The 23,393-nt window shown below is 41.3% G+C and overlaps 1 protein-coding gene across 2 annotated transcripts in view; it reads left to right on the forward strand.

Annotated features, from left to right (window-relative positions):
• Positions 1 to 23,393, forward strand: part of LOC134352591 (mitogen-activated protein kinase-binding protein 1-like) — a 158,397-nt gene that overhangs the window by 109,790 nt on the left and 25,214 nt on the right. For both annotated transcript variants that reach the window (XR_010019413.1, XM_063059866.1), the window contains exons 22-27: positions 229 to 471; positions 5,604 to 5,773; positions 7,354 to 7,502; positions 19,790 to 19,957; positions 20,052 to 20,172; positions 21,631 to 21,685. Coding sequence is in view for 1 of the 2 variants with exons in the window: in XM_063059866.1 (XP_062915936.1) it covers positions 229 to 471; positions 5,604 to 5,773; positions 7,354 to 7,502; positions 19,790 to 19,957; positions 20,052 to 20,172; positions 21,631 to 21,685 (906 nt within the window). In the remaining variant the exon portion in view is untranslated. The remainder of the gene's footprint in view (positions 1 to 228; positions 472 to 5,603; positions 5,774 to 7,353; positions 7,503 to 19,789; positions 19,958 to 20,051; positions 20,173 to 21,630; positions 21,686 to 23,393) is intronic.

Consider the following 23,393-nt stretch of genomic DNA (forward strand, 5'->3'; position numbering starts at 1 on the left):
GCAAAATGTCTGAAGTGGCCACATTCCAGTCATTCTAAAATGGGTGAAACTGAAGAAAGAGATATTGTTTCTCTTAGACCTAGTCAGTTAATTAGTCAGATGTGAGGGTTGTTAACTCAAATGTGCAGATAGCCATTTATATCTGAGTTAATGTGCATTGATTTTTATCACACGATAAATTCAGTACGAAGATTTTCCAGAAGAATTTGTTTTACTGTGTATTCGCAGGAGGCAGGTGATAGCAGTGTGGACGATCGAGCAGAACGTAACTCTGAGACATCTCATCCACGAGGAAGATGGGCTGAAAGGATGGACAAAGATCTTATTCACTCCATTCTAGGAAGGAGGCAGCTGGAGGAGTACTGTACAACCCCAACTCCAGGTAGAATGTCAGTAGCCCAAGGGAAGTCCAACAACTGCTTAGAACAAGACAATTTCGAACCACGCAATTTGGATAACTTCCTTAAGATGGTTAGTATGCTTCTGAGCAAGTAACTTATTTGAATTGGTAATACCCATCAATAAAGGGAAGAAGTTGTAATGCTCCATTTTTTTTCCCTTTGGTAACAGCTTTTACTGAAGAATCTAGTCATAATAGAGTCCCATACTAAAAGTTTTGCTCACAATTGATATCTGTAAGAGGCAGATTTGTTGATCGTTTTCCCTTGCGTGGAGAATGAATAGGAGGCGCAACTTGATTTAGTGACATGATCATAAAACTGAAATTCTAAACTTTTATAACCATAAGACATAGCAGCAGAATCAGGCTATTCATCCCACTGAGTGTGCTCTGCATCTGGGCAGTCACAGTTTGAAATTGCTCTTTGAAGAGATGTTCATGTGTATTGACGTTTATTCATTCTGTTGACAACCACAGCTGATCCACATTCTAACTTGTTGGATTATGTCATATCTGCAGGATATTGTCATTTTAATATCTCTTGGATTAATAAATTGGAAGATATCACATTGCAGACTTTTTAAAAATATAAACTACATGCAATGTTGATTTTTTTTTAAACATTTATTCAAAACTGCTGAAAAAAATGGGTTGTTTGTGAGAAAATAGATGGCTATAATTTAGGGTGTCTTCTGGAGTGGGGAAATAGTGCGGCATTTATGGAGCAGGCTATAAATAGTGATATTATATCCAGCTTATGAACAAGAGTGGTGCTTTTGATATGGGATTGTTAACCATTGCTTAAAGACATGACTTTAGCCAAACAACACTGTAGAAATCTGTTGTTGAGGATGAAGCTTTACTTGAAAGGGTGAATATAACAGCAATGAGAAATGAACTGAATGGCTGTGAATTTGCAGGGGCAAGGCTCAGTCATCGGTCATCACTGAGAGCAATTTATTTTATGTACAAATGTAAGACTATAACTTGCTATCAATAATTCGATGCTCAGGGTATGTTATTGACATTCTTCAGTACTTCATGAACGGATGTGCTCTTTAAATATTCAAACAATCTTTGCTGTTATAATCCTTCAATGTTATGCTTTGCTGAAGGTGCAAGTGATTTTTTTTTTACATATACTAATTCATAATTACTGTTTCCTATTGTTCAAGATTTTTATATTAAGTTCAACCTTAATCTCATTTGTAACTTATAATCATTAGAGATAGAGGGATGTGAGATAAAGGCAGGAACTGGTAATTGAAAATTGATCATTTATTATCCACCTTCATTCTGAATAGTGGGGGTGTAGCCAAAACAGCTTACTCCTGCTCCTGGCAAAGTGTCTCTGACCTGAAACACTCCCTGTCTCTCTCCGCACCATAATTGTGGCCTGGCCTGCAAACGTTTCTGTTTCACTCTTCGTTTCTATATTTTTATTGCTGTTTGAATGGGGTTTTTAAATATTTTTAAACATTATTGACAGCTTAATCTATATAATAATGAAGCTGGTGGAAGCTAAAACTTGCCTTTGTAATGACTATCTGATGCCAGCTGATATTAGGAAAGGAGAAGTTCATGCCACAGAAATAAGAACTCACCTAAGACATCAATCAATGTCAAAATCTCCAATGCATTAGGGTTAAAATTTGCACATGCACAATACTTGGGATGTTTTACTGAAAATATCTTCTTTATAATATCTGGTTTTATGATTTAAATGAAAATTTTAAAAAGTATATTTATACTGCATGGCTCCTCTTTGCAGTCATGAGATCTGTTAAAATAGACAGGAACATTTCTGCAACTTTATAATTATTCATATTGAAGCAAGTCAATACTACCTTTTGTCATGCAAGAATACAAAAAATGTATTTATTTACACCCATGTGTTTGAACAAGCTGCAAAAATAGAGGATTAGGTCAACCTGAGCAAAGTTGAAAATGGTGAGTAGGCTCGCTTGCTCACTCACCTTGGAAGTTTTCGTGTTTCATTGTTTTACAACATAGAGTCACAGTGGGTTTAATTTGGCTTTTTTTAAACACTGATCAACAGAAAAAGACTCTTTTGTGTCAAAGTGAAAGCAGATCTCTACGAAGTGATCTAAATTAATTACAAATATAAAACACAAAATCAATTGCATAAGCATTCACCACCTTCAAGTAAATATTTAGTAGAAGCACCTTTGGCAGCAAATACAGCCTTAAGTGTGTGTGCATAGGTCTCCATCAACTTTGCACATCTGGACACTGCAACTTTTCCCCATTCTTCTTTACAAAACTGCTCAAGCTCTGTCAGGTTGCATGGAGATCATGAGCGAACAGCCCTTTTCAAGTCCAGCCACAAATTCTCAATTAGATTGAGGTCTAGACTCCGACTTGGCCACTCCAGAACATAACTTTATTGTTTTTAAGCCACTCTTGTGTAACTTTGGCTTTGTGCTTGGGGTCATTATCTTGCTGGAAAACAAATCTTCTCCTGTTGCAGTTCTCTTGCAGGCTGCATCAGGTTATCCTCCAGGATTTCTCTATATTTTGCTGCATTCATTTTACCCTCTAACTTCACAAGCCTTCCAGGGCCTGCTGCAGTGAAGCATCACCAGAGCATGATGCAGCCACCACCATGCTTCATGGTAGTGATGGTGTATTACTGGTGCTGTGTGGTGTTTGGCTTATGCCAAACATAGTGTTTAGTCTGATGGCCAAAAAGTTCAATTTTGGTTTAATTGGACCACAGAACCTTCAAGCTGACTTCAGAATCTCCAACATGCCTTCTGGCAAACTTTAACCGAGATTTCATTTGAGGTTTTTTTTTAATAGCGGCCTTCTTTTTGCCACTCTCCCATAAAGCTGCGACTGGTGGAGCACTCAGACACCAGTTGCTGTATGTGCAGTCTCTCCCATCTCAGCCACTGAAGCTTTTAACTCCTCCAGAGTTGTCATAAGTCTCTTGTTGGCCTCCCTCACTTGTCCCCTTCTTGCATGGTCACTCAGTTTTTGAGCAGATTTACAGCTGTGCCATATTCTTTCCATTTCTTGATGATTGACTTAACTGTACTCCAAAGGATATTAAGTGACTTCGAAATTTTCCTATATCCATCTCCTGACTTGAGCTTTTCAATAATCTTTTTGCGGAGTTGCCTGGAGTGTTCATTTGTCTTCATGGTGTAGGTTTTGCTAGGATTTAGAATTAGAATTTATTTACATCTTACATCCATCCCACAACGTGAGGGAGTAAAAATCTTTGCGCTATGACTCCGTTGCAATGTACAGACATGAATTTGAAAGTCTAATGGCTTATAGAAAGAAGCTGTCCCTTAGCCTGTTGATCCTGGCTTTAATGCTGCGGTAGAGTTTGCCAGACAGAAGCAGCTGAAACAGTTTATGGTTGGGGTGACTGGTGTCCCTGATCATCGTTCAGGCCTTCTTTCTGCACCTGCTGCTACAAATATCCTCAATGGAGGGAAGTTCACATCCACAGATGGGCTGGGCTGTCCGTACCACTCTCTGCAGTGCCCAGCAATCAAGGTTGGTGTAGTTCCCGTACCAGGTGGTGATACAGCCATTTAGGATGCTCTCAACTGGTGTCCCTGTAGAAGGTGTTGAGGATTTGGGGGTCCTTCTGCAGTTGCCTGAGGTGGAAGAGTCGCTGTTGTGCTATTTTTTTGCCACACAGCTGGTGTGTACAGTCCAGGTGAGATCATCAGTGATGCATATACTAAGGAACTTGAAACGACTCACCCTCTCAACCTGCAGACCCATTGATGTTGATCAGGCCGAGCCTATCTCTGTTCCTTCTGCAGTCCACAATCAGCTCTTTTGGACGCTGACTCACCAGCAGTTGGACCTTTCAGGTTTTACTGCAGTCAATTGAAACACCTTGACTGCACACGGTGATCTCCATTTAACTAATTATGTGATTTCTAAAACCAATTGGATGCATCAGTGATGATTTGGTGTGTCATATTAAAGGCGGTGAATACTTATGCAATCAGTTATTGTGTTTTATATTTGTAATTAATTTAGATCACTTTGTAGAAATCTGTTTTCACTTTGACATCAAAAAGTATTTTTCTGTTGATCAGTGTCAAAAAAAGCTAAATTAAATCCACTGTGGTTCAATGTTGTAAAACAATAAGATAAGAAAACTTCCAAGGGGTGTGAATACTTTTTATCAGCACTGCATTTAAGGACTTCTCAGAAGTGTGTCTGAAGAGCTGTATTCACTCCATTGTCTTCCACTTTGAAGAAATAGTCTCAAAACCAAAATATCAGCAATCCTGACTGTCTGACGTCAGTCACTAATTGATATGTAATCTATGAATTACGATGTTGCAGACTTTGTATTCCTTACAAACTGAGTGGGATTTAGCAGTGGTATAACTGTGATTGCACTTTGTAAGCAAGCTGAAGAGAATTCTAGTGTCCCATGTCATAATGATCATTTCATTTATACCATAAAGTAGTGAAATAGGCGTATGCATGTGTTTTCATGATGGATTGCAGAACTGTATAAATGGCAAGTTATATACATGTTAATAGTTGGTTCAAGTGTCTACTTGGCCAAATGATTTCAGATCAACTTCTGTCAGAAGATACCAGTATTGTTTAGATATTGGCTTTCACTTTCAGCATTTTCTACTGAAAATTGGCTTTCTTTTGAAACTTTAGACTGTTTGATTAATTTATTTTTCAATGTGTGGAAAAAAATGTTTAATTCCAGAAGCCCTAAGAAACTTAACTAATGAAATATTTTGGAATTATGGAATCTTGATATGCTTTTATACTCCAGAAATTTTAAGTTTGATGAAATGCAAAGACTCTGCAGTTGGAAAAGGTTGCTTGCTTTTTGTTTTCTCCCTATGGTCTATGTTTTGTTTTTACATTTTCTGTAAAGATTCATTGCATCTTTGTATGTTCACAAGCTTACTAAGGTTCACACTTGACATAATTGTATATTTAAATGAATGATTGAACCAGCAGAGTGATGGTTTGAACATGAGGTAGAAATCTATGCTCTTAGTCCAAATGTCATTCCTATCTTCAATTTTTATGGGGAGCTAGAGTTTATGCATTGATGGTCAATGTGGAGAGGGGTCTTGAAGGAATTATGGTATATTATATATTCTTCATCACAGCAGATTAATTATGCTCAGTTTTATCCTACGTTACCAAAAAATAAATAAATCTTTTTTTTAAGATGGAAATTTCCCCTGGTCTTTTGTCAAGAAATTCTGTTGGAAGGCCAAGTTCTATTTGCCCAGAAGATGCAGATAATACTTTGTCCCAGAGGATGGATGTGTTGGAAACTGAAACAAGCACGCTGACGTTTTATCCTTTGAATGATAATCATTCTACCAGTACAGCAAAGTGGGTATTCTGAGCGTTGTTAAATGTTGAATTCTAAAATTACCTCATACCAATTATCCGGAATTTATCATCTGCACTGCAGGTACGTAGGTGGGTTTCTTTAGAATAGCTTGGGCAGCAAAGTGGCACAGCAGATCCAGGCACGAGGCTTCAATACTGTTGTCCTGTTCTTAGTGAGGTCTGTATGTTACATGGGTCTCTTCCCATGTCCCGAAGACACAGTGACAGGTTACTGGCTATTGTAAATTATCTCTTAATGGCAAAAAGGATTAGTGGGGATGGGGGGTGATGGGCACGTGTAAGAAATTGCAGGTATGCGAGGAAATAAGGAGATGTGGAATTAGACCAGTGAAGTTGCTGTCATGATCCAGATGGGCTGAATAAGCGACTTGGGTGGTGTGGATAGTCTGGGGGGGTTGTCAGAGGTTACAGCACAACATTGATAGGATGCGGAAATGGGCTGAGAAGAGGCAGATGGAGCCCAACCCAGATAAGTGTGAAGTGGTTCATTTTAGTAGGTCAAATTTGAAGACAAAATATAATAATGGTAAGACTCTTGGCAGTGTGGAGGATCAGTGAGATCTTGGGGTCCTCAAAGCTGCTGCACAGGTTGACAATGTTGTTAAGAAGGCGTATGGTGTGTTGGCCTTCATCAACCATGGGACTGAGTTCAAGAGCTGTGAGGTAATGTTACAGCTATACAAGACCTTAGTTAGACCCCACTTGGAGTACTGTGTTCAATTCCAGTCACCTCACTTCGGGAAGAATGTGGATACTATAGAGAGAATGCAGAGATTTACAAGGATGTTGCCTGGATGCCTTATAAGAATAAGTTGAGTGAACTTGGGCTTTTCTCCTTGGAGCAACAAAGGATGAGGGGTGACCTGATCGAGGTGTATAAGATGATGAGAGGCATTGATGGTGTGGATAGCCAGAGGCTTTTTCCCAGGCTCAAATGGCTAACACAAGGGGGCATAGTTTTAAGGTGTTTAGAAGTAGGTACAAAGGGGGATGTCAGAGGTAGGTTTTTCACACAAAGTGGTGGGTGTGTGGAATGCACTGCCGGTGATGGTGGTGGAGGTGGAGACAACAGGATCTTTTAAGAGACTCTTAGATAGCTACATTGGGCTTAGAATAGAGGGCTATGTGGTAAGGAAATTCTGGACAGTTTCTAGAGTAGGTTACATGGTTGACACAATATTGTGGGCTGAAGGGCCTGCAATGTGCTGTAGATTTCTGTGTTTCTATGACACTTTTTTGTCAACAAGAAAAAAATATTTTAAGTAGACTATCACGGCAGAAAAATTTGGAGTTTGTCAACAACTTATCAATATGGATAGCCCATTAACAAGAGAACTGAAATAGAATGCAAACTTTATTTCTTTAGCAGTAAAGTTGAGGGTGAGCAAGCATCTGATCATGAAAGGCTTTCTTTCAGTGGGATGTGAAAAGAAAATATTTACACTTACAAAATGTGTTTAATGCTCTTTAGTAAGATTTTGTATTGTGTAGTTTGAGTATTCATTAATTCTTCTGCTGTAGCTTTAGTTGTGCATTTACTATACCATCTCCCATGACAGCGATTTTCAAGTAGAAGAACAACCAAAGAAACTACAAGAAGGTGATTCTGATTGGCCAGTTGTGCATTCAGTGGAGAACAGTCCTGACAGTGCCTACTCTTTGGATTCAGGAAGCAGTCACACTACCAGTCATGAACAACAACAGGATGGTGAGTGATCCTGACAGGAAACTAGCAACAATTTTGATTTTTACTAATAGATCAAGATTTGAAATTTGTGGGGAGAAAGTTAATGCCATTGAATGTGCTGAATCCAATAGCATATCTTAAATATGCTGAGAATTGAAGAGAAAGGGTGGTAACTCATTTCGGGTTAATAATCAGACTCTTACAGCTCAAACCCACAAACTCTTACAGCTACCTGGACTATACCTCCTCCCACCCTGATACTTGCAAAAAATGTCATCCCCTTCTCTCAGGATGAGGCTTTTCATTCCAGAACGAAGGAGATGTCCCCCTTCAAAGAAAGGGGCTTCCCTTCCTCCCCCATCAACACCGCCCTCAACCACATCGCTTGCATTTCGCACATGTCTGCTCCCACCCCATCCTCCTGCCACCCCACCAAGGATAGGGTTCCTCTTGCCCTCACTACCACCCCACCAGCCTCTGAGTTCAGCACATAATTTACCGGAACTTCCACCATCTCCAATGGGATCCCACCTCCAAGCATGTCCCTCTTTCTTTTCTCCCCACCCCTCCCCCACTTTCTGCTACTCGCAGGGATTACTCCTTACGCGATTCCCTTGTCCATTCGTTCCTCCTGCACTTATCCTTACAAGTAGAACAAGTGCTGCACTGCCCCTCCCTCACTACCATTCAGGGCCCTAAACAGTCCTTCCAGGTGAGATGACACATCACCTGTGAGTCTGTTGGGATCATGTACTGTGTCTTGTGGTACCGGTGTGGCCTCCTGTATATTGGTGAGACCCGATGTGGATTGGGAGACTGCTTTGCCGAGCATTTATGCTCCATCCGCCAGAAGAAGCGGGATCTCCCAGTGGCCACCCATTTTAATTTCACTTCCCATTCCCATTTCCATATGTTAATCCATGGTCACCTCCTCTGTAATGAGGTCACACTCGGTTTGGAGGAACAACTCATTATATTCCGACTGGGTAGCTTCCAACCTGATGGCATGAACATCGATTTTTTTTCAAACTTTGGTAATGCCCCCTTCTCCTTCACCATTCCCCATTCCCTTTCCTCTCTCTCATCTTATCTCCTTGTCTGCCCATTGCTTCCCTCTGGTTCTGTTTCTGTTCTTTCTTCCATGGCCTTTCTGTCCTCTCCTACCAGACTCCCCCTTCTCCAGACTTGTATCTCTTTCACCAATCATCTTCCCAGTTCTTTACTTCACCTCTTCCCCCTCCCGGTTTCACCTATCACCTTGTTTCTCCCTCCCCTCCCTTCCCCCTACTTTAAACTTTTCTTTCTCTCTCCAGTCCTGCTGAAGGGTCTCAGCCCGAAACGTCTACTGTTCTCTTTTCTATAGGTGCTGCTTGGCCTGCTGAGTTCCTCCGGCATTTGTGTGTGTTGCTTGGATTTCCAGCATCTGCAGATTTTCTCTTGTCTTTTTTTTAATTGTCATTTAGCCATTTGCTTATGTTTTTAAAATTCTTGTGTCCATCGGAACTCGATACTTTAAAGTAATTGTAATTTAATTAATGTTGAGTATAATCTCTGGGTTATAGCCTGTACAGCAATTTTTACTGTGATCTTCTAACACAAAACTGAAGGTATTAATTTACAAAGCTGTTTTGCTTTCTCCAGAGTTGGTATGTTATTGACCTGCAGTATTGGATTTATTTACAAAGTGAAAATTTGTGTACACATGTCATGAGGCAATCTGGGGACAAGGAGTAGAGGCCCAGAGGCAGTTGGTCCTGCTGTTTGGGGTGTGAGTGAGTGTGTGGGAGGGATGGGAAAGAGGCTTGTTTTGTTCTGGTGTTGCTACCGCTGTTTGTGTTTTACAGAATATTGTGAGCATGCTCTGATGGTGCAGAGTGTGTGCTGATGCGTGCGGGTTACCCCCACCGTATCCCTGGGTGTGCTAGTTGTTAACATAAAATGTACACGTAATAAATACATCTGGTCTGGCTGTGTTCTTGAAAATGTATTGTGAATTTGCTGTTACTAAAAACGCTGTTTTGCTTAAATTCACTCACAAGGTAGTGCCTTCTACCTTGGAGACATTTCAACCTGGATTTTCAGGACTTTGCTTTGGCACACTGACCCTACAGATAGCTATAATTTAATAATGTAATAGCAATGTGGTCTTTCTGAGAAAATAAAGAAACTTTAGCTGAAAATTAATTGAAGTTGAGGAGTTTAAAGTTTATTTTTCTGCAAATCAGAAAAGCAGGAGCTGAATATTCAAGCAACACACATCAAAGTTGCTGGTGAATGCAGCAGGCCAGGCAGCATCTCTAGGAAGAGCTGCAGTCGACGTTTCAGGCCGAGACCCTTCGTTAGGACTAACTGAAGAAAGAGTGAGTAAGAGATTTGAAAGTTGGAGGGGGAGATCCAAAATGATAGGAGAAGACAGGAGGGGGAGGGATGGAGCCAAGAGCTGGACAGGTGATAGGCAAAAGGGATACGAGAAGATCATGGGACAGGAGGTCCAGGAAGAAAGATGGGGGGGGAGGGGACGACCCAGAGGATGGGCAAGGGGTATATTCAGAGGGACAGAAGGAGGAAAAGGAGAGTGAGAGAAAGAATGTGTGTATAAAAATAAGTAACAGATGGGGTACGAGGGGGAGGTGGGGCATTAGCGGAAATTAGAGAAGTCGATGTTCATGCCATCAGGTTGGAGGCTACCCAGACGGAATATAAGGTGTTGTTCCTCCAACCTGAGTGTGGCTTCATCTTTACAGTAGAGGAGGCCATGGATAGACATGTCAGAATGGGAATGTCTATTCACGGCCTCCTCTACTGTAAAGATGAAGCCACACTCAGGTTGGAGGAACAACACCTCATATTCCGTCTGGGTAGCCTCCAACCTGATGGCATGAACATCGACTTCTGTAATTTCCGCTAATGCCCCACCTCCCCCTCGTACCCCATCTGTTACTTACTTTTATACACACATTCTTTCTCTCACTCTCCTTTTTCTCCCTCTGTCCCTCTGAATATACCTCTTGCCCATCACCTGTCCAGCTCTTGGCTCCATTCCTCCCCCTCCTGTCTTCTCCTATCATTTTGGATCTCCCCCTTCCCCTCCAACTTTCAAATCCCTTACTCACTCTTCCTTCAGTTAGTCCTGACGAAGGGTCTCGGCCTGAAACGTCGACTGCACCTCTTCCTAGAGATGCTGCCTGGCCTGCTGCGTTCACCAGCAACTTTGATGTGTGTTGCTTGAATTTCCAGCATCTGCAGAATTCCTGTTGTTTAGGAGCTGAATATTGTTAGTCCTCAACTGTTAAGAAAATAGAAGGAAAAAAACAGAATTCTGAAAGTACCCTAGAGGCATAGAGAATTCAATTTTATTACTTAAGACAGATATCATAAAGTGTGAAGGGTGACCAAGAACAAACAAAATGGCACTAGAACATAGTGATTTAAAAAGAAGACAAGTGTAATAAAACAGGAAAATATACAGATGGAAATCCTAACTGAGATTCAGAAGCAATCCTTGGCAGAGATGGATTGGTATAGGCTGTTGTCAAGCAAAGAGGTGTGTGGTAGGCTTTCAGAAGGAAAACCATAAGAGTGTAGAATTTGCATATTCCATTTAGAATAAAAGGTAAAGCTAACAGTTTAGGGAAGAATATCAAAGTATGCTGAGGTCCAGGTAAAGGGAGCAGTTGCATATCAGGTATAGGCAGTTAAGGATCAAATGAGATGCTCGCTGAGTATGAGAAATGCTAGAAAACACATGAGAGAAATCAGGAGAGCTGGAAGGGACAGGATGCTGCTCTGGCAGACAAACCCAAGGGTTTCTTTCGGTATAATAAGAGCAAAAGGATAACCAGACTAAACTGGTCCACTTGAAGATCCAAGTAGTCATCTATGCATAAAACAGAAAGATATGGAAGAGAGCAACACACACAAAATGCTGGAGGAACTCGGCAGGCCGGGCAGCATCTGTGGAACAGAGTACAGTTGATATTTTGGGCCAAGACCCTGTATCACAGCTAGAGATAAAAAGATGAAGAGTCAGAGTAAGAAGGTGGGGGTGGGGGGGAAGAAACACAAGTAGGTGAAACTGGGAGGGGAGGTGTGAAATTAAAGAACAGGGAAGTTGGTGAAAGAGGTACAGGACTGGAGAAGGGGGAATCTGATAGGAGTGGACAGAAGGCCATGGAAGAAAGAAAAGGGGAAGGAGCACCAGAGGGAGGTGATGGGCAGGCAAGAAGATAAGGTGAGAGAGGGAAATGGGAATGGTAAAGAAGGTGGGGGGGGGGCAGGCGGGAAGCATTGTCGGAAGGTTTGAGAAATCTGTATTCATGTCATCAGGTTGGAGGCTACCCAGACAGAATATAAGGTTTTGCTCTTCTAACCCGGGTGTGGCCTCATTGTGACATAGAGGAGGCCATGGACTGGCATGTCAGAATGGGAATGGGAAGTGAAATTAAAATGGGTGGCCACTGGAAGATCCCTCTTTTTCTGGATGGCAGAGCACAGGTGAGATTTTCCCTTGTTTGAGATATGAAGGTAATTTTTATTTTTGGCATTTGAATTCTTCAGGAGGCAGACATAGAATTTGAGCAAAAGAGTAATGAGGTCATGGACCATATTCAGAGATTGGTGCAGGAGGGAGGGCTTCAGATTTATAAATAATTGGGCAGTTTTTCAGGGAAGGTGGGACCTTTCGCGGCGAGATGGTCTACATCTGAACTGGAGGGGGACAAATATTCTTACAGGTGGGTTTGCTAGAGAGGCTCCGGTGGATTTAAACTACATTTGTAGATACGAGGGAGATGGGGAACCAGAGTGTTTCAAATCCCTTACTCACTCTTCCTTCAGTTAGTCCTGACGAAGGGTCTCGGCCTGAAACGTCGACTGCGCCTCTTCCTATAGATGCTGCCTGGCCTGCTGCGTTCACCAGCAACTTTGATGTATGTTGCTTGAATTTCCAGCATCTGCAGAATTCCTGTTGTTTTTGTAGGAACATATGTAGGGAGGAAGGAGGAAAAAGAAAATAGTAAAGTTGTTTGCACCGTTAGTGATAAACAGAGTAGGAGGTGGAAAATTTCTTAAATGCATTTATTTTAATGCTAGGATCATTATAAGAAAGATGGATGAGCTTAAAGTATGAATTGATACCTGGAAGTATGATGTGGTAGTTATTAGTGAAACATAGTTACAGGAGGGGTGTGATTGGCAACTAAATATTCCTGGATTTAATTGCTTTAGGTGTGATAGAATCAGAGGGACAAGAGGGAGAGGTGTTGCATAGCTTGTCAGAGAAAATATTACAGCGGTGCACTGGCAAGATAGATTAGAGGGCTCGTCCAGGGAGGCTGTTTGGGTGGAATTGAGGAATGGGAAAGGTATAGTAACTCTAATGGGGGTCTATTATAGACCACCAAATGAGTGAGAATTGGAGGAGCAAATTTGTAAGGAAATAGCAGATATTTGTAGTAAGCACAAGGTTGTGATTAGAGAATAGACAATAGGTGCAGGAGTAGGCCATTCTGCCCTTCGAGCCAGCACCGCCATTCACTGTGATCATGGCTGATCATCCACAATCAGTATCCAGTTTCTGCCTTATTCCCATAACCTTTGATTCTGCTATCTTTAAGAGCGCTATCCGTCTCTTTCTTGAAAGCATCCAGAGGCTTGGCCTCCACAGCCTTCTGGGGCAGAGCATTCCATATATCCACCACTCTCTGGGTGAAAAAGTTTTTCCTCAACTCTGTTCTAAATGGCCTACCCCTTATTCTTAAACGTGGCCTCTGGTTCTGGACTTACCCATCAGCGGGAACATGCTGTGGGAGATTTTAATTTTTCACACATAGACTGCGAAGCCCATATTGTAAAAGGGCTGGATGGTTTGGAGTTTGTAAAATGTGTGCAGGATAGTGTTTTGCAGCAATACATAGAGGTACCAACGAGAGAAGGGGCAGTGTTGGATCTCCTGTAGGGGAATGAGGTAGGTCAGGTGACGGAGGTTTATGTTGAGGAGCACTTTGGGACCAGTGATCACAATGCTATTAGTTTCAATATAATTATGGAGAAGGATAAGTCTGGACCCAGAAGGCTAACTTTGAGGAGATGCGAAAGGATTTAGAAGGAGTAGATTGGGATAATTTGTTTTATGGGAAGAATGTAATAGAGAAATGGAGGTCATTTAAAGCTGAAATTTTGAGAGTACAGAATCTTTATGTTTCTGTTAGGTTGAAAAGAAAGGTTAAAAGTTTGAGAGAGCCATGGTTTTCAAGGGGTATTGGAAACTTGGTTCAGAAAAAGAGGGATATCTACAATAAATATAGGCAGCATGGAGTAAATGAGGTGCTCGAGGAATATAAAGAATGTAAAAAAAATCTTAAGAAAGAAATTAGAAAAGCTAAAAGATGTGAGGTTGCTTTGTGCAAGTAAGGTGAAAATATATCCCAAGGGTTTCTACCGTTATATTAATAGCAAAAGGATAGTGAGGGATAAAATTGGTCCCTTAGAGAATCTGAGTGGACAGCTATGTGTGGAACCAAAAGAGATGGGGGAGATTCTGAACAATTTCTTTTCTTCAGTATTCACTAAGGAGAAGGATACTGAATTGTGTAAGATAAGGGAAACAGGTAGGGAAGTTATAGAAACTATGATGATTAAAGAAGAGGAAGTACTGGAGCTTTTAAGGAATATAAAAGTGGCTAAGTCTCCAGGTCCTGACAGGATATTCCCTAGGACCTTGAGGGAAGTTAGTGTGGAAATAGCAGGAGCTCTGACAGAAATATTTCAAATGTTGTTAGAAATGGGGATGGTGCCGGAGGATTGGCGTATTGCTCATGTTGTTCCATTGTTTAAAAAGGGTTCTAAGAGTAAACCTAGCAATTATCGGCCTGTGAGTTTGACATCAGTGGTGGGTAAATTGATGGAAAGTATTCTTAAAGATGGTGTGTATATATATATATAATTAACTGGATAGACAGGGTCTGATTAGGAATAGTCAACACGGATTTGTGCATGGAAGGTCATGTTTGACAAATCTTATTGAATTTTTTGAAGAGGTTATTAAGAATGTTGATGAGGGTAAAGCAGTGGATGTTGTCTATATTGACTTCAGTAAGGCCTCTGACAAGGTCCCACACGGAAGGTTGGTGAGGAAGGTTCAATCGTTAGGTATTAATATTGAAGTCGTAAAATGGATTCAGCAGTGGCTGGATGGGAGATGCCAGAGAGTGGTGGTGGATAACTGTTTGTCAGGTTGACAAGTGACAAGTGGTGTGCCTCAGGGATCTGTACTGGGTCCAATGTTATTTGTCATGTACATTAATGATCTGGATGATGGGGTGGTAAATTGGATGAGTAAGTATGCAGATGATACCAAGATAGGTGGAGTTGTGGATAATGAAGTAGGTTTTCAAAGCTTGCAAAGAGATTTAGGCCAGTTAGAAGAATGCGCTGAAAGATGGCAGATGGAGTTTAATGCCGATAAATGTGAGGTGCTACATTTTGGTAGGACTAGTCAAAATAGGACATACATGGTAAATGGTAGGGCATTGAAGAATGCAGTAGAACAGAGGGATCTGGGAATAATAGTGCATAGTTCCTTGAAGGTGGAATCTCATGTGGATAGGGTGGTGAAGAAAGCTTTTGGTATGCTGGCCTTTATAAATCAGAGCATTGAGTATAGGAATTGGGATGTAATGTTGAAATTGTACAAGGCGTTGGTGAGGCCAAATTTGGAGTATTGTGTACAATTTTGGTCACTGAATTATAGGAAGGATGTCAACAAAATAGAGTACAAAGAAGATTTACGAGAATGTTACCTGGGTTTCATCACCTAAGTTACAGAGAAAGGTTGAACAAGTTGGGTCTTTATTCTTTGGAGTGTAGAAGGTTGAGGGGGGACTTGATAGAGGTATTTAAAATTATGAGGGGGATAAAAAGAGTTGACGTGGATAGGCTTTTTCCATTGAGAGTAGGGGAGATTCAAACAAGAGGACATGAGTTGAGAGTTAGGGGGCAAAAGTTTAGGGGTAACATGAGGGGGAACTTCTTTACTCAGAGAGTGGTAGCTGTGTGGAACGAGCTTCCAGCAGAAGTGGTAGAGGCAGGTTCGATGTTGTCATTTAAAGTTAAATTGGGTCGGTATATGGACAGGAAGGGAATGGAGAGTTATGGGCTGAGTGCAGGTCGGTGGGACTAGATGAAAGTAAGAGTTCGGCACGGACTAGAAAGGTCAAGATGGCCTGTTTCCGTGCTGTAATTGTTATATGGTTATGGTTACAGAAGAGGTGGTGCTGGCTGTCTTGAGGTGAATTGGAGTGGATAAATCCACAGGATCTGGTAAGCTGTCCCCACAGACATTGTGGGAAGCTAGTGTAGAAATTGCTCAAGCAAAGGTATTTGAATGTCCTTAGCTATGGCTGAGGTATAGGAGGATAACTAATGTTGTTCCATTGTTTGAGAAAGGCTCTGGAATAAACTAGGAAATTGTAGGCCAGGGAGCCTCTCATCAGTTGTGAATAAATATAGGATGCATCCATTAATAGGAGAGTAGATTCTGAGGATATAGCCTCAGAATAAAACAAATGAGCAATTCCTGCAGCCAGAGGGCCATGAATCTGTGGAATTTGTTGTCATTCAAGGCCAAGTCATTGTGTCTTATTAAGGCAAAGGTTGATTGGTTTGTAGGTTCTTGATTGGTTAAGGGAGTGGGAGAATGGTGTTGGAAAAAATGTGCCATGAATTTAGCACATTTAACGGGCTATATAGCCTAATTTTGCCACTAATATCTTATGATCTTAAGCTCGTTGTCTAAATTATTGAAAGGTAATCTGAGGGATGGGGTATTTAAGTATCTAGATAGACAACCTGATTAGGGATAGTCAATATGGTTTTGTGCGTGGTAGGTCATATTTAACCAATCTTGGATAGTTTCCTTAGGCATTTACCAAGAAGGTTGATGACAGAAAGGTGGTAGATATTGTCTACATGAATGTTAGCAAGGCCTTTAAGTCCCAAATGGGAGACTAGTGAAGTTGTTTGACATTCAACATGAAGTAGCTAATTGGATTCAACATTAGCTTAGTGAGAGAAGTCAGAGAATGGTACTAAATTATCATCTCTCTGACTGACGGTGGTGTATTGCAGTGATCAGTACTAAGTCCATTGTTGTTTATCATCTATGTCAACAATCTGGATAATGTTATGGTAAATTGGATCAGCAGATTTGCAGATGACACCAAGATTGGGGAGAGGTGCATTTTACAGAAAGGAAGGCTAACAAAGCCTAAAGTGGGATCTTGGAAAATGGCAGATGGAATTTATAGACAATAGACATTTGGCCCTTCGAGCCAGCACCGCCATTCACTGTGATCATGGCTGATCATCCACAATCAGTATCCAGTTCCTGCCTTATCCCCATAACCTTTGATTCCACTATCTTTAAGAGCTCTATCCATCTCTTTCTTGAAAGCATCCAGAGAGTTGGCCTCCACTGCCTGCTGGGGCAGAGCATTCCACATATCCACCACTCTCTGGGTGAAAAAGTTTTTCCTCAACTCCGTTCTAAATGGCCTACCCCTTATTCTTAAACTGTGGCCTCTGGTTCTGGACTCGCCCATCAGCGGGAACATGCTTCCTGCCTCCAGTGTGACCAATCCCTTAATAATCTTATATGTATCAATAGGATCCCCTCTCATCCTTCTAAATTCCAGTGTGTACAAGCCCAGTCGCTCCAATCTTTCAACATATGACAGTCCCGCCATCCCAGGAATTAACCTCGTGAACCTACGCTGCACTCCTCAATAGCAAGAATGTCCTTCCTCAAATTTGGAACCCAAAACTGCACACAATACTCCAGGTGTGGTCTCACCAGGGCCCTGTACAGCTGCAGAAGGACCTCTTTGCTCTTATACTCAATTCCCCTTGTTATGAAGGCCAGCATGCCATTAGCTTTCTTCACTGCCTGCTGTACCTGCATGCTTGCTTTCAGTGACTGATGTACAAGAACAGCTAGATCTTGTTGTACTTCCCCTTTTCCTAACCTGACACCATTTAGATAATAATCTACCTTCCCATTCTTACCACCAAAGTGGATAACCTCACATTTATCCACATTAAACTGCATCTGCCATGCATCTGCCGAGCCTGTCCAAGTCACCCAGCATTCTCATAACATCCTCCTCACATTTCACACTGCCACCCAGCTTTGTGTCATCTGCAAATTTGCTAATGTTACTTTTAATCCCTTCATCTAAATCATTCATGCATATTGTAAACAGCTGCATTCCCAGCACTGAACCCTGAAGTACCCCACTGGTTACCACCTGCCATTCTGAAAGGGACCGGTTAATCGTTACTCTTTGTTTCCTGTCAGCCAGCCAATTTTCAGTCCATGTCAGTACTCTGCCCCCAATACCATGTGCCCTAATTTTGCTCACTAATCTCCTATGTGGGACTTCAGTGCAGACAAACATAGAAACATAGAAAATAGGTGCAGGAGTAGGCCATTCAGCCCTTCGAGCCTGCACCGCCATTTATTATGATCATGGCTGATCATCCAACTCAGAACCCCGCCCCAGCCTTCCCTCCATACCCCCTGACCCCCGTAGCCACAAGGGTGAGGTGTTGCATTTTGGGAGGACAAACAGGGTAAGGCTTGCACAGTGATTGGTAAGAGCACTGAGGTACATGGCAGAACAAAGGACAGATCCATAATTCCTTGAAAGTGGTGTCACAGTACTGTATTTGTTAGTGTGGAGCAGAAAGAATTTATAAATCTGGCAGGAGCAAAGGATGTTGGGAATGGCAGGGGTGGAGCACAGAGGGAGCAGTGTAGTGCGTGGGGGGAGGGTTGACACGAGTGCAGACACACGCACCCCTCAGACTTCAAGCATGGTCATTTGATTCCAAACAATTAGTTTATTGATCATTATATAATGTCCCCTGTGCTTCCTGCTCTCTCCTCTTTCTCTTTCCCTTCCCCTTTTCCCAAATATGATTCCTGTCTCACTGCCCTCTTACTCCACAATTGAAGTTGCAGAAGATGTTGGTGATGCCTAGAGTATTGTTTCTGGCTCTGGTCACGTACCTACCTTGGCTTGAAAGAGTACAGAGAAAATGTACAGGATGATCTGGGACTTGAGGTCCTGAGTTATAGGCAAAATTTAAATAGTTAGGTCTTTATTTCCTGGACTGCAGGAGAATAATGGGAGATCTTGGAGTTATATGAAACTGGGGGGGTATAGATAGGGTGAATGCTTACAGGGTCCCCCCCCCCCTCAAATTGGGTGAGCCTAGAACTAGAGATGATAGGTTTAGGGTGGAAAGAGAAATTTTTGAGGAGAAGCTTCTTCACGTAAGGTGGTGCAAGTGAAGAATGAACTGCCAGAAGAAATGGTGGATGTGAGTTCAGCTGTAATATTTAAGAGATGTATGGATAGGTACACAGATGGGAAGGAGTTGGAGGGATATGGTTTGGGTGCAGATAGACAGTACTAGACTGAAGATCGGGTTGGCATGGACTAGATAGCCAGAATGCTGGAAATATTTAACGTTGGGCAGTATCTATAGACTGGATCACTGGGGCTGAGAAATAGGTTATGAGAGTTACCGATTGACGGGGCTGGGAAATGGGTTGAGTGAATGACTGATCGCTGGGGTTGGGAAATTGGTCACGTGAGTGACTAATTGCTGGTGCAGTAAGTGACCTATCGCCAGGGCTTAGAAATTGGTTGCATGGTTGACTGACTGCCTGGGCTGAAAAATTGCTCGCATGAAGCCAGGAAGATTAAATTACTGAAGGATCAATGGAGCCAGGAACCAAAGAGTCTTTAACTAGTGAAAGATTTGCACTGATTTAATAACTATACAAAATTAGCTTCAAAATTATTTCTTGTTTGATTTTGAAATAGTTAGCTGCAAGACATGCTCTATTGTTTCTTCTAGAACATAGAACATACAACTTAGTACATTACAGGGACAGGTCATTTGTCCCACAATTTTGTGCCAAACCAGCTTAAAAAAAAAATAAATCAAAATCACCCAAACACTGATCCCTCCCTCCCTACACCATGTCCATATCCCTCCATCTTCCTTCCATCCATGTGCCTATCTCTTAAAAGTCTCTAATAGATTTGCTTCTACCACTATACCAGACTACGCATGCTAGGCATCCACAACTCACTCACATTCCCCCTTGAACCTACTTCCTCTCCCCTTCTGATTTTTTTGATTGAGCAAATGTAGCAGAGGTCTTGGTGCAATGAAGCAAATGATTGAACCTGGTTCAATGGGTGAATTACAATACTAACTATATTGTCACACCCTAGATTCTGACTCTGTTGGTCAGCTCAGTTCCGATGGTCATTCTTCAGGATTAGAAGAGGAGGACGAACAGAGCAGCACAGTACCTCAGGAGTTACATGCAGCAAAAACACCAGACCAAGAAAAATTCCTCAAACACAACTTTGAAGCTCTAGCTAATGAGTTTTCTAATGGTAATAATGTGGAGAAAATGTATTTTTTCTTTACCTATCTTTTCCAAACTAGTGATCACATGCACATGAATAAAATTGGTTTGTTAATTTACAGAGAAATTTGACAATTCATTGAAAGATCTCCAGCAAAATGCAGAAAATGAGAACAACTTCTTCCTGAATCCACGCTTGAGTATTTCTGCTCGATTTCTGTCCCGCTGCCAGAAAAGTAGTAGGTTTGTATTAAACAGTTGTGAAGGTTGAGTGTAATATTCTAGTTTTGTGAACCGTGTCATATTTTTGATTACACTTTAGCCGCCTTTCAGTATTAAGGCTAATCTGGAGCTTTTCAAGTGACTAATGTTATTGTATTGGAGAATGACTGAGAACTGGTGCACCTCTCAACTAAATCCCTCATCGAAAGCTTGTCTGTTGTCTAAAGCTGTCCACATATATCAAATTTCTTCCATGTACACCTTGGAGGATCAAAATTAATCAGTTTAATTGCAAAACTTCACTCGTAAACGTTGAATGCTTTGCTGTAGGCATCTAATATGGCACATTATATTTTGACCGAGATTATACAGAAAAGACTCGGGTACAAGTTATTTTCAGGAGCTTGCCCTTAAGGAATCTTTTCCCACAACATTCTCCAACATTTGTCATAAATAAACACTCCCTCATACTTGGCTTATGTATTCATCACCCGACTGACCAGAATATGTGAAGCAGTCCTTGGTAGTTACTTTGCCCTGATTGTCTGTATTGTCCTCTAGCTTCCACTACAGTAAATACCACTTCTATATATCACTAGAGCAGAGAATGAGGGTTATAAAGGATCTTTATTTATTTTGGCAGTGTCTGGCATCACCTTGCTCCTTGTTGGTGGAAACTGCAGATCCTATATTCTGTCTCTTCTCCTGTTGGAGATGGTAAAAGCTGCTGTCTTTGTTTTGTTTGGCTTCACAGCTTTTCTCCAGTCTAATGACTTGTATATTTCATTCGGCTTGTTGCCATCCACCGTGCAGGGGATGTGAGTCCTTGGCAATGGTCTTCATTCATTGTGCTGGTCAGGACTCTGCTCTGAGCCTCACAGTTGCACTGCTTGGCCAAGCCGTGCTTTCAGGCGGTCTCAACACCACCAGCTTGTGGCCGATTCATTGTTGGGAGGGCACCAGTAGAAAATTGGAGGTTTGTGCAGGTTCCCAATATAGTAGCAACACGCAGGCCAAGCAGATGTCTTCAAATTGGAGGGCCAAGTTTGCTATAACAAGTAGGTACTCTGGTGAGTATCTATGCAAGGAGTAATATCTTTTCTCTCCCTCTAAAGCAGGGGTTCCCAACCTTTTTTTTTTACACCATGGACCATACCATTAACCAAGGGGTCTGTGGACCCCAGGATGGGAACCTCTGCTCTGAAGTGATCAAGTACAGTAAGCTAATCACAGTGCAATGCAGCACCAACTAGTAATAAAGTCTGGGACCTTCCTTGCTTGCATGCTAATGGACAAACTTGATCATGTTTTTGTATGCAATTCTTGGAGCTGAAGATCAAAATCTTTGGTTACAGATTAATTTGATACTGTTTTTAAGATGTATTTCATTCAGATGGTTTAAAAATACGCACTGTGTAATATCAACTACATGAAGTGCCACGTGTATCAAAATATTGTGTTTTCTGTTTTACCCTGCAGGATCACAGCAGCTTTCCCCCACAACTTCCAACAGCAGAGCAAATATTTGCAAGATGTAAGTTAACTAAGTTTGGCATAGTTATATCTTAAAACCTTTCTCAAATGAGATTAAATAACTTGTGAGCTACTTCACCAATACGCAAAATGCTGAAGGAACTCGGCAGTTACTTGGTGTTTCCCACTTTCAACTCAATTTTCAGTGGAGGTTGGAGTACAGTTATATTAAGTCTATGTATAATTTGGGTAAGTTTGTGATTCGAAGCTGCCAGTTGGATAACAGACAGATAAATTTATTTCTTGATGAGGAAACAAACCTGATGGATGCAAGTTGGAGAGGATTATATTACTAATGCCCAACCCTTCAATCATACTTTGCTTCAGAAGAATAGCTTATGGAAATCCATCTGACAATTTGCATTGAAGAATTTCAGCAAATATTGTCACCTTTGTAAACCCGACAGACTACCCGATAAATTTAGGTGCTTTCCTCGGAGTGACGGAGGATGAGAGGTGACCTGATAGAGGTGTACAAGATGCTGAGAGGCATTGATCGCATGGATAGTCAGAGGCTTTTTCCCAGGGCTGAAATAGCTATCATGAGAGGGCATAGCTTTAAGGTGCTTGAAAGTAGGTACAGAGGAGATGTCAGGGGTAAGTTTTTTACGCAGAGAGTGATGTGTGCGACTGTGGTGGAGGCGGATATGATAGGGTCTTTTAAGAGACTCCTGGACAGGTATATGGAGCTCAGAAAAATAGAGGACTATGGGTAACTGTTGGTAATTTCTCAGGACAGCACAACTTTGTGGGTTGAAGGGCGTATTGTGCTGTTGGTTTTCTTTGTTCCTAAGAGTATTGAATCCTGCGAATCACTTTAAGTTAATGGCTTAATCATGTTTTAAAGTATGTGTTTCTGGAAATATAATTAGTGAATTGAATGTTCTGTGTAATTTTCCCCTAGAAAATTTGTTAGAGTAGCTCCCCGATTTCAATTCAGATTGGTTTGCATGGTAAGTTTTGTTTTACAGGAATGGCCAATTTCTCCCAAATATAGAAACTTATTAGATGAGTTTTGCTTTATTCTTTGGTAAGTAATTATGCCACCCAAGGGTGAGGAATGTTGCACTTCAACTCAATCCTGATATTTATTTTTACTTTTTTGGTCTTGGAAGTTGCTTGCATGGCCATAATGTACAGTACTAACCATTTGGAAATTACCTGAGTTGGCAGTGCTGTTAGATAGGGAGTTACAGGATCTTGACCTATTGATGATAAAAGAATAGCAAAGTATTTCAGGGTGATGTGTGACTTGGAACAGCATATGCAAGTAGTGTTATCCATTTGTATTAGCAGCCCTAGTTTTTCTTGGTGGTAGGAGTCATGAGTTCCCGAAGTATGTGCATGCATTTCACCAAAGTTCAAAGTAAATTTATTATCAAAGTACTTAACAGAATCAGGTTTAATATCACCTACCTATGTCGTGAAATTCATAAATTTGTAACAGTACAATGCAGTACATGATAGATAAAAGAAAACTGAATTACAGTAAATATGTGTATAGTTATATTAAATAAGTGCAAAAAAAAGTAATGAGGAACAGTAGTATTCATGGGTTCATTGTCCATTCAGAAATCAGATGGCAGAAGGGAAGAAGCTGTTCCTGAATCACTGAGTGTGTGCCTTTATACTTCTGTTCCTCCTTCCTGATAGGAGGAATGAGAAGGCATAACCTGGATGATGCTGCTTTCCTGTGATAGCGCTCCGTG

This window comes from Mobula hypostoma, chromosome 10, assembly GCF_963921235.1.
Source record: "Mobula hypostoma chromosome 10, sMobHyp1.1, whole genome shotgun sequence".
Taxonomy (NCBI): Eukaryota; Metazoa; Chordata; class Chondrichthyes; order Myliobatiformes; family Myliobatidae; genus Mobula; species Mobula hypostoma.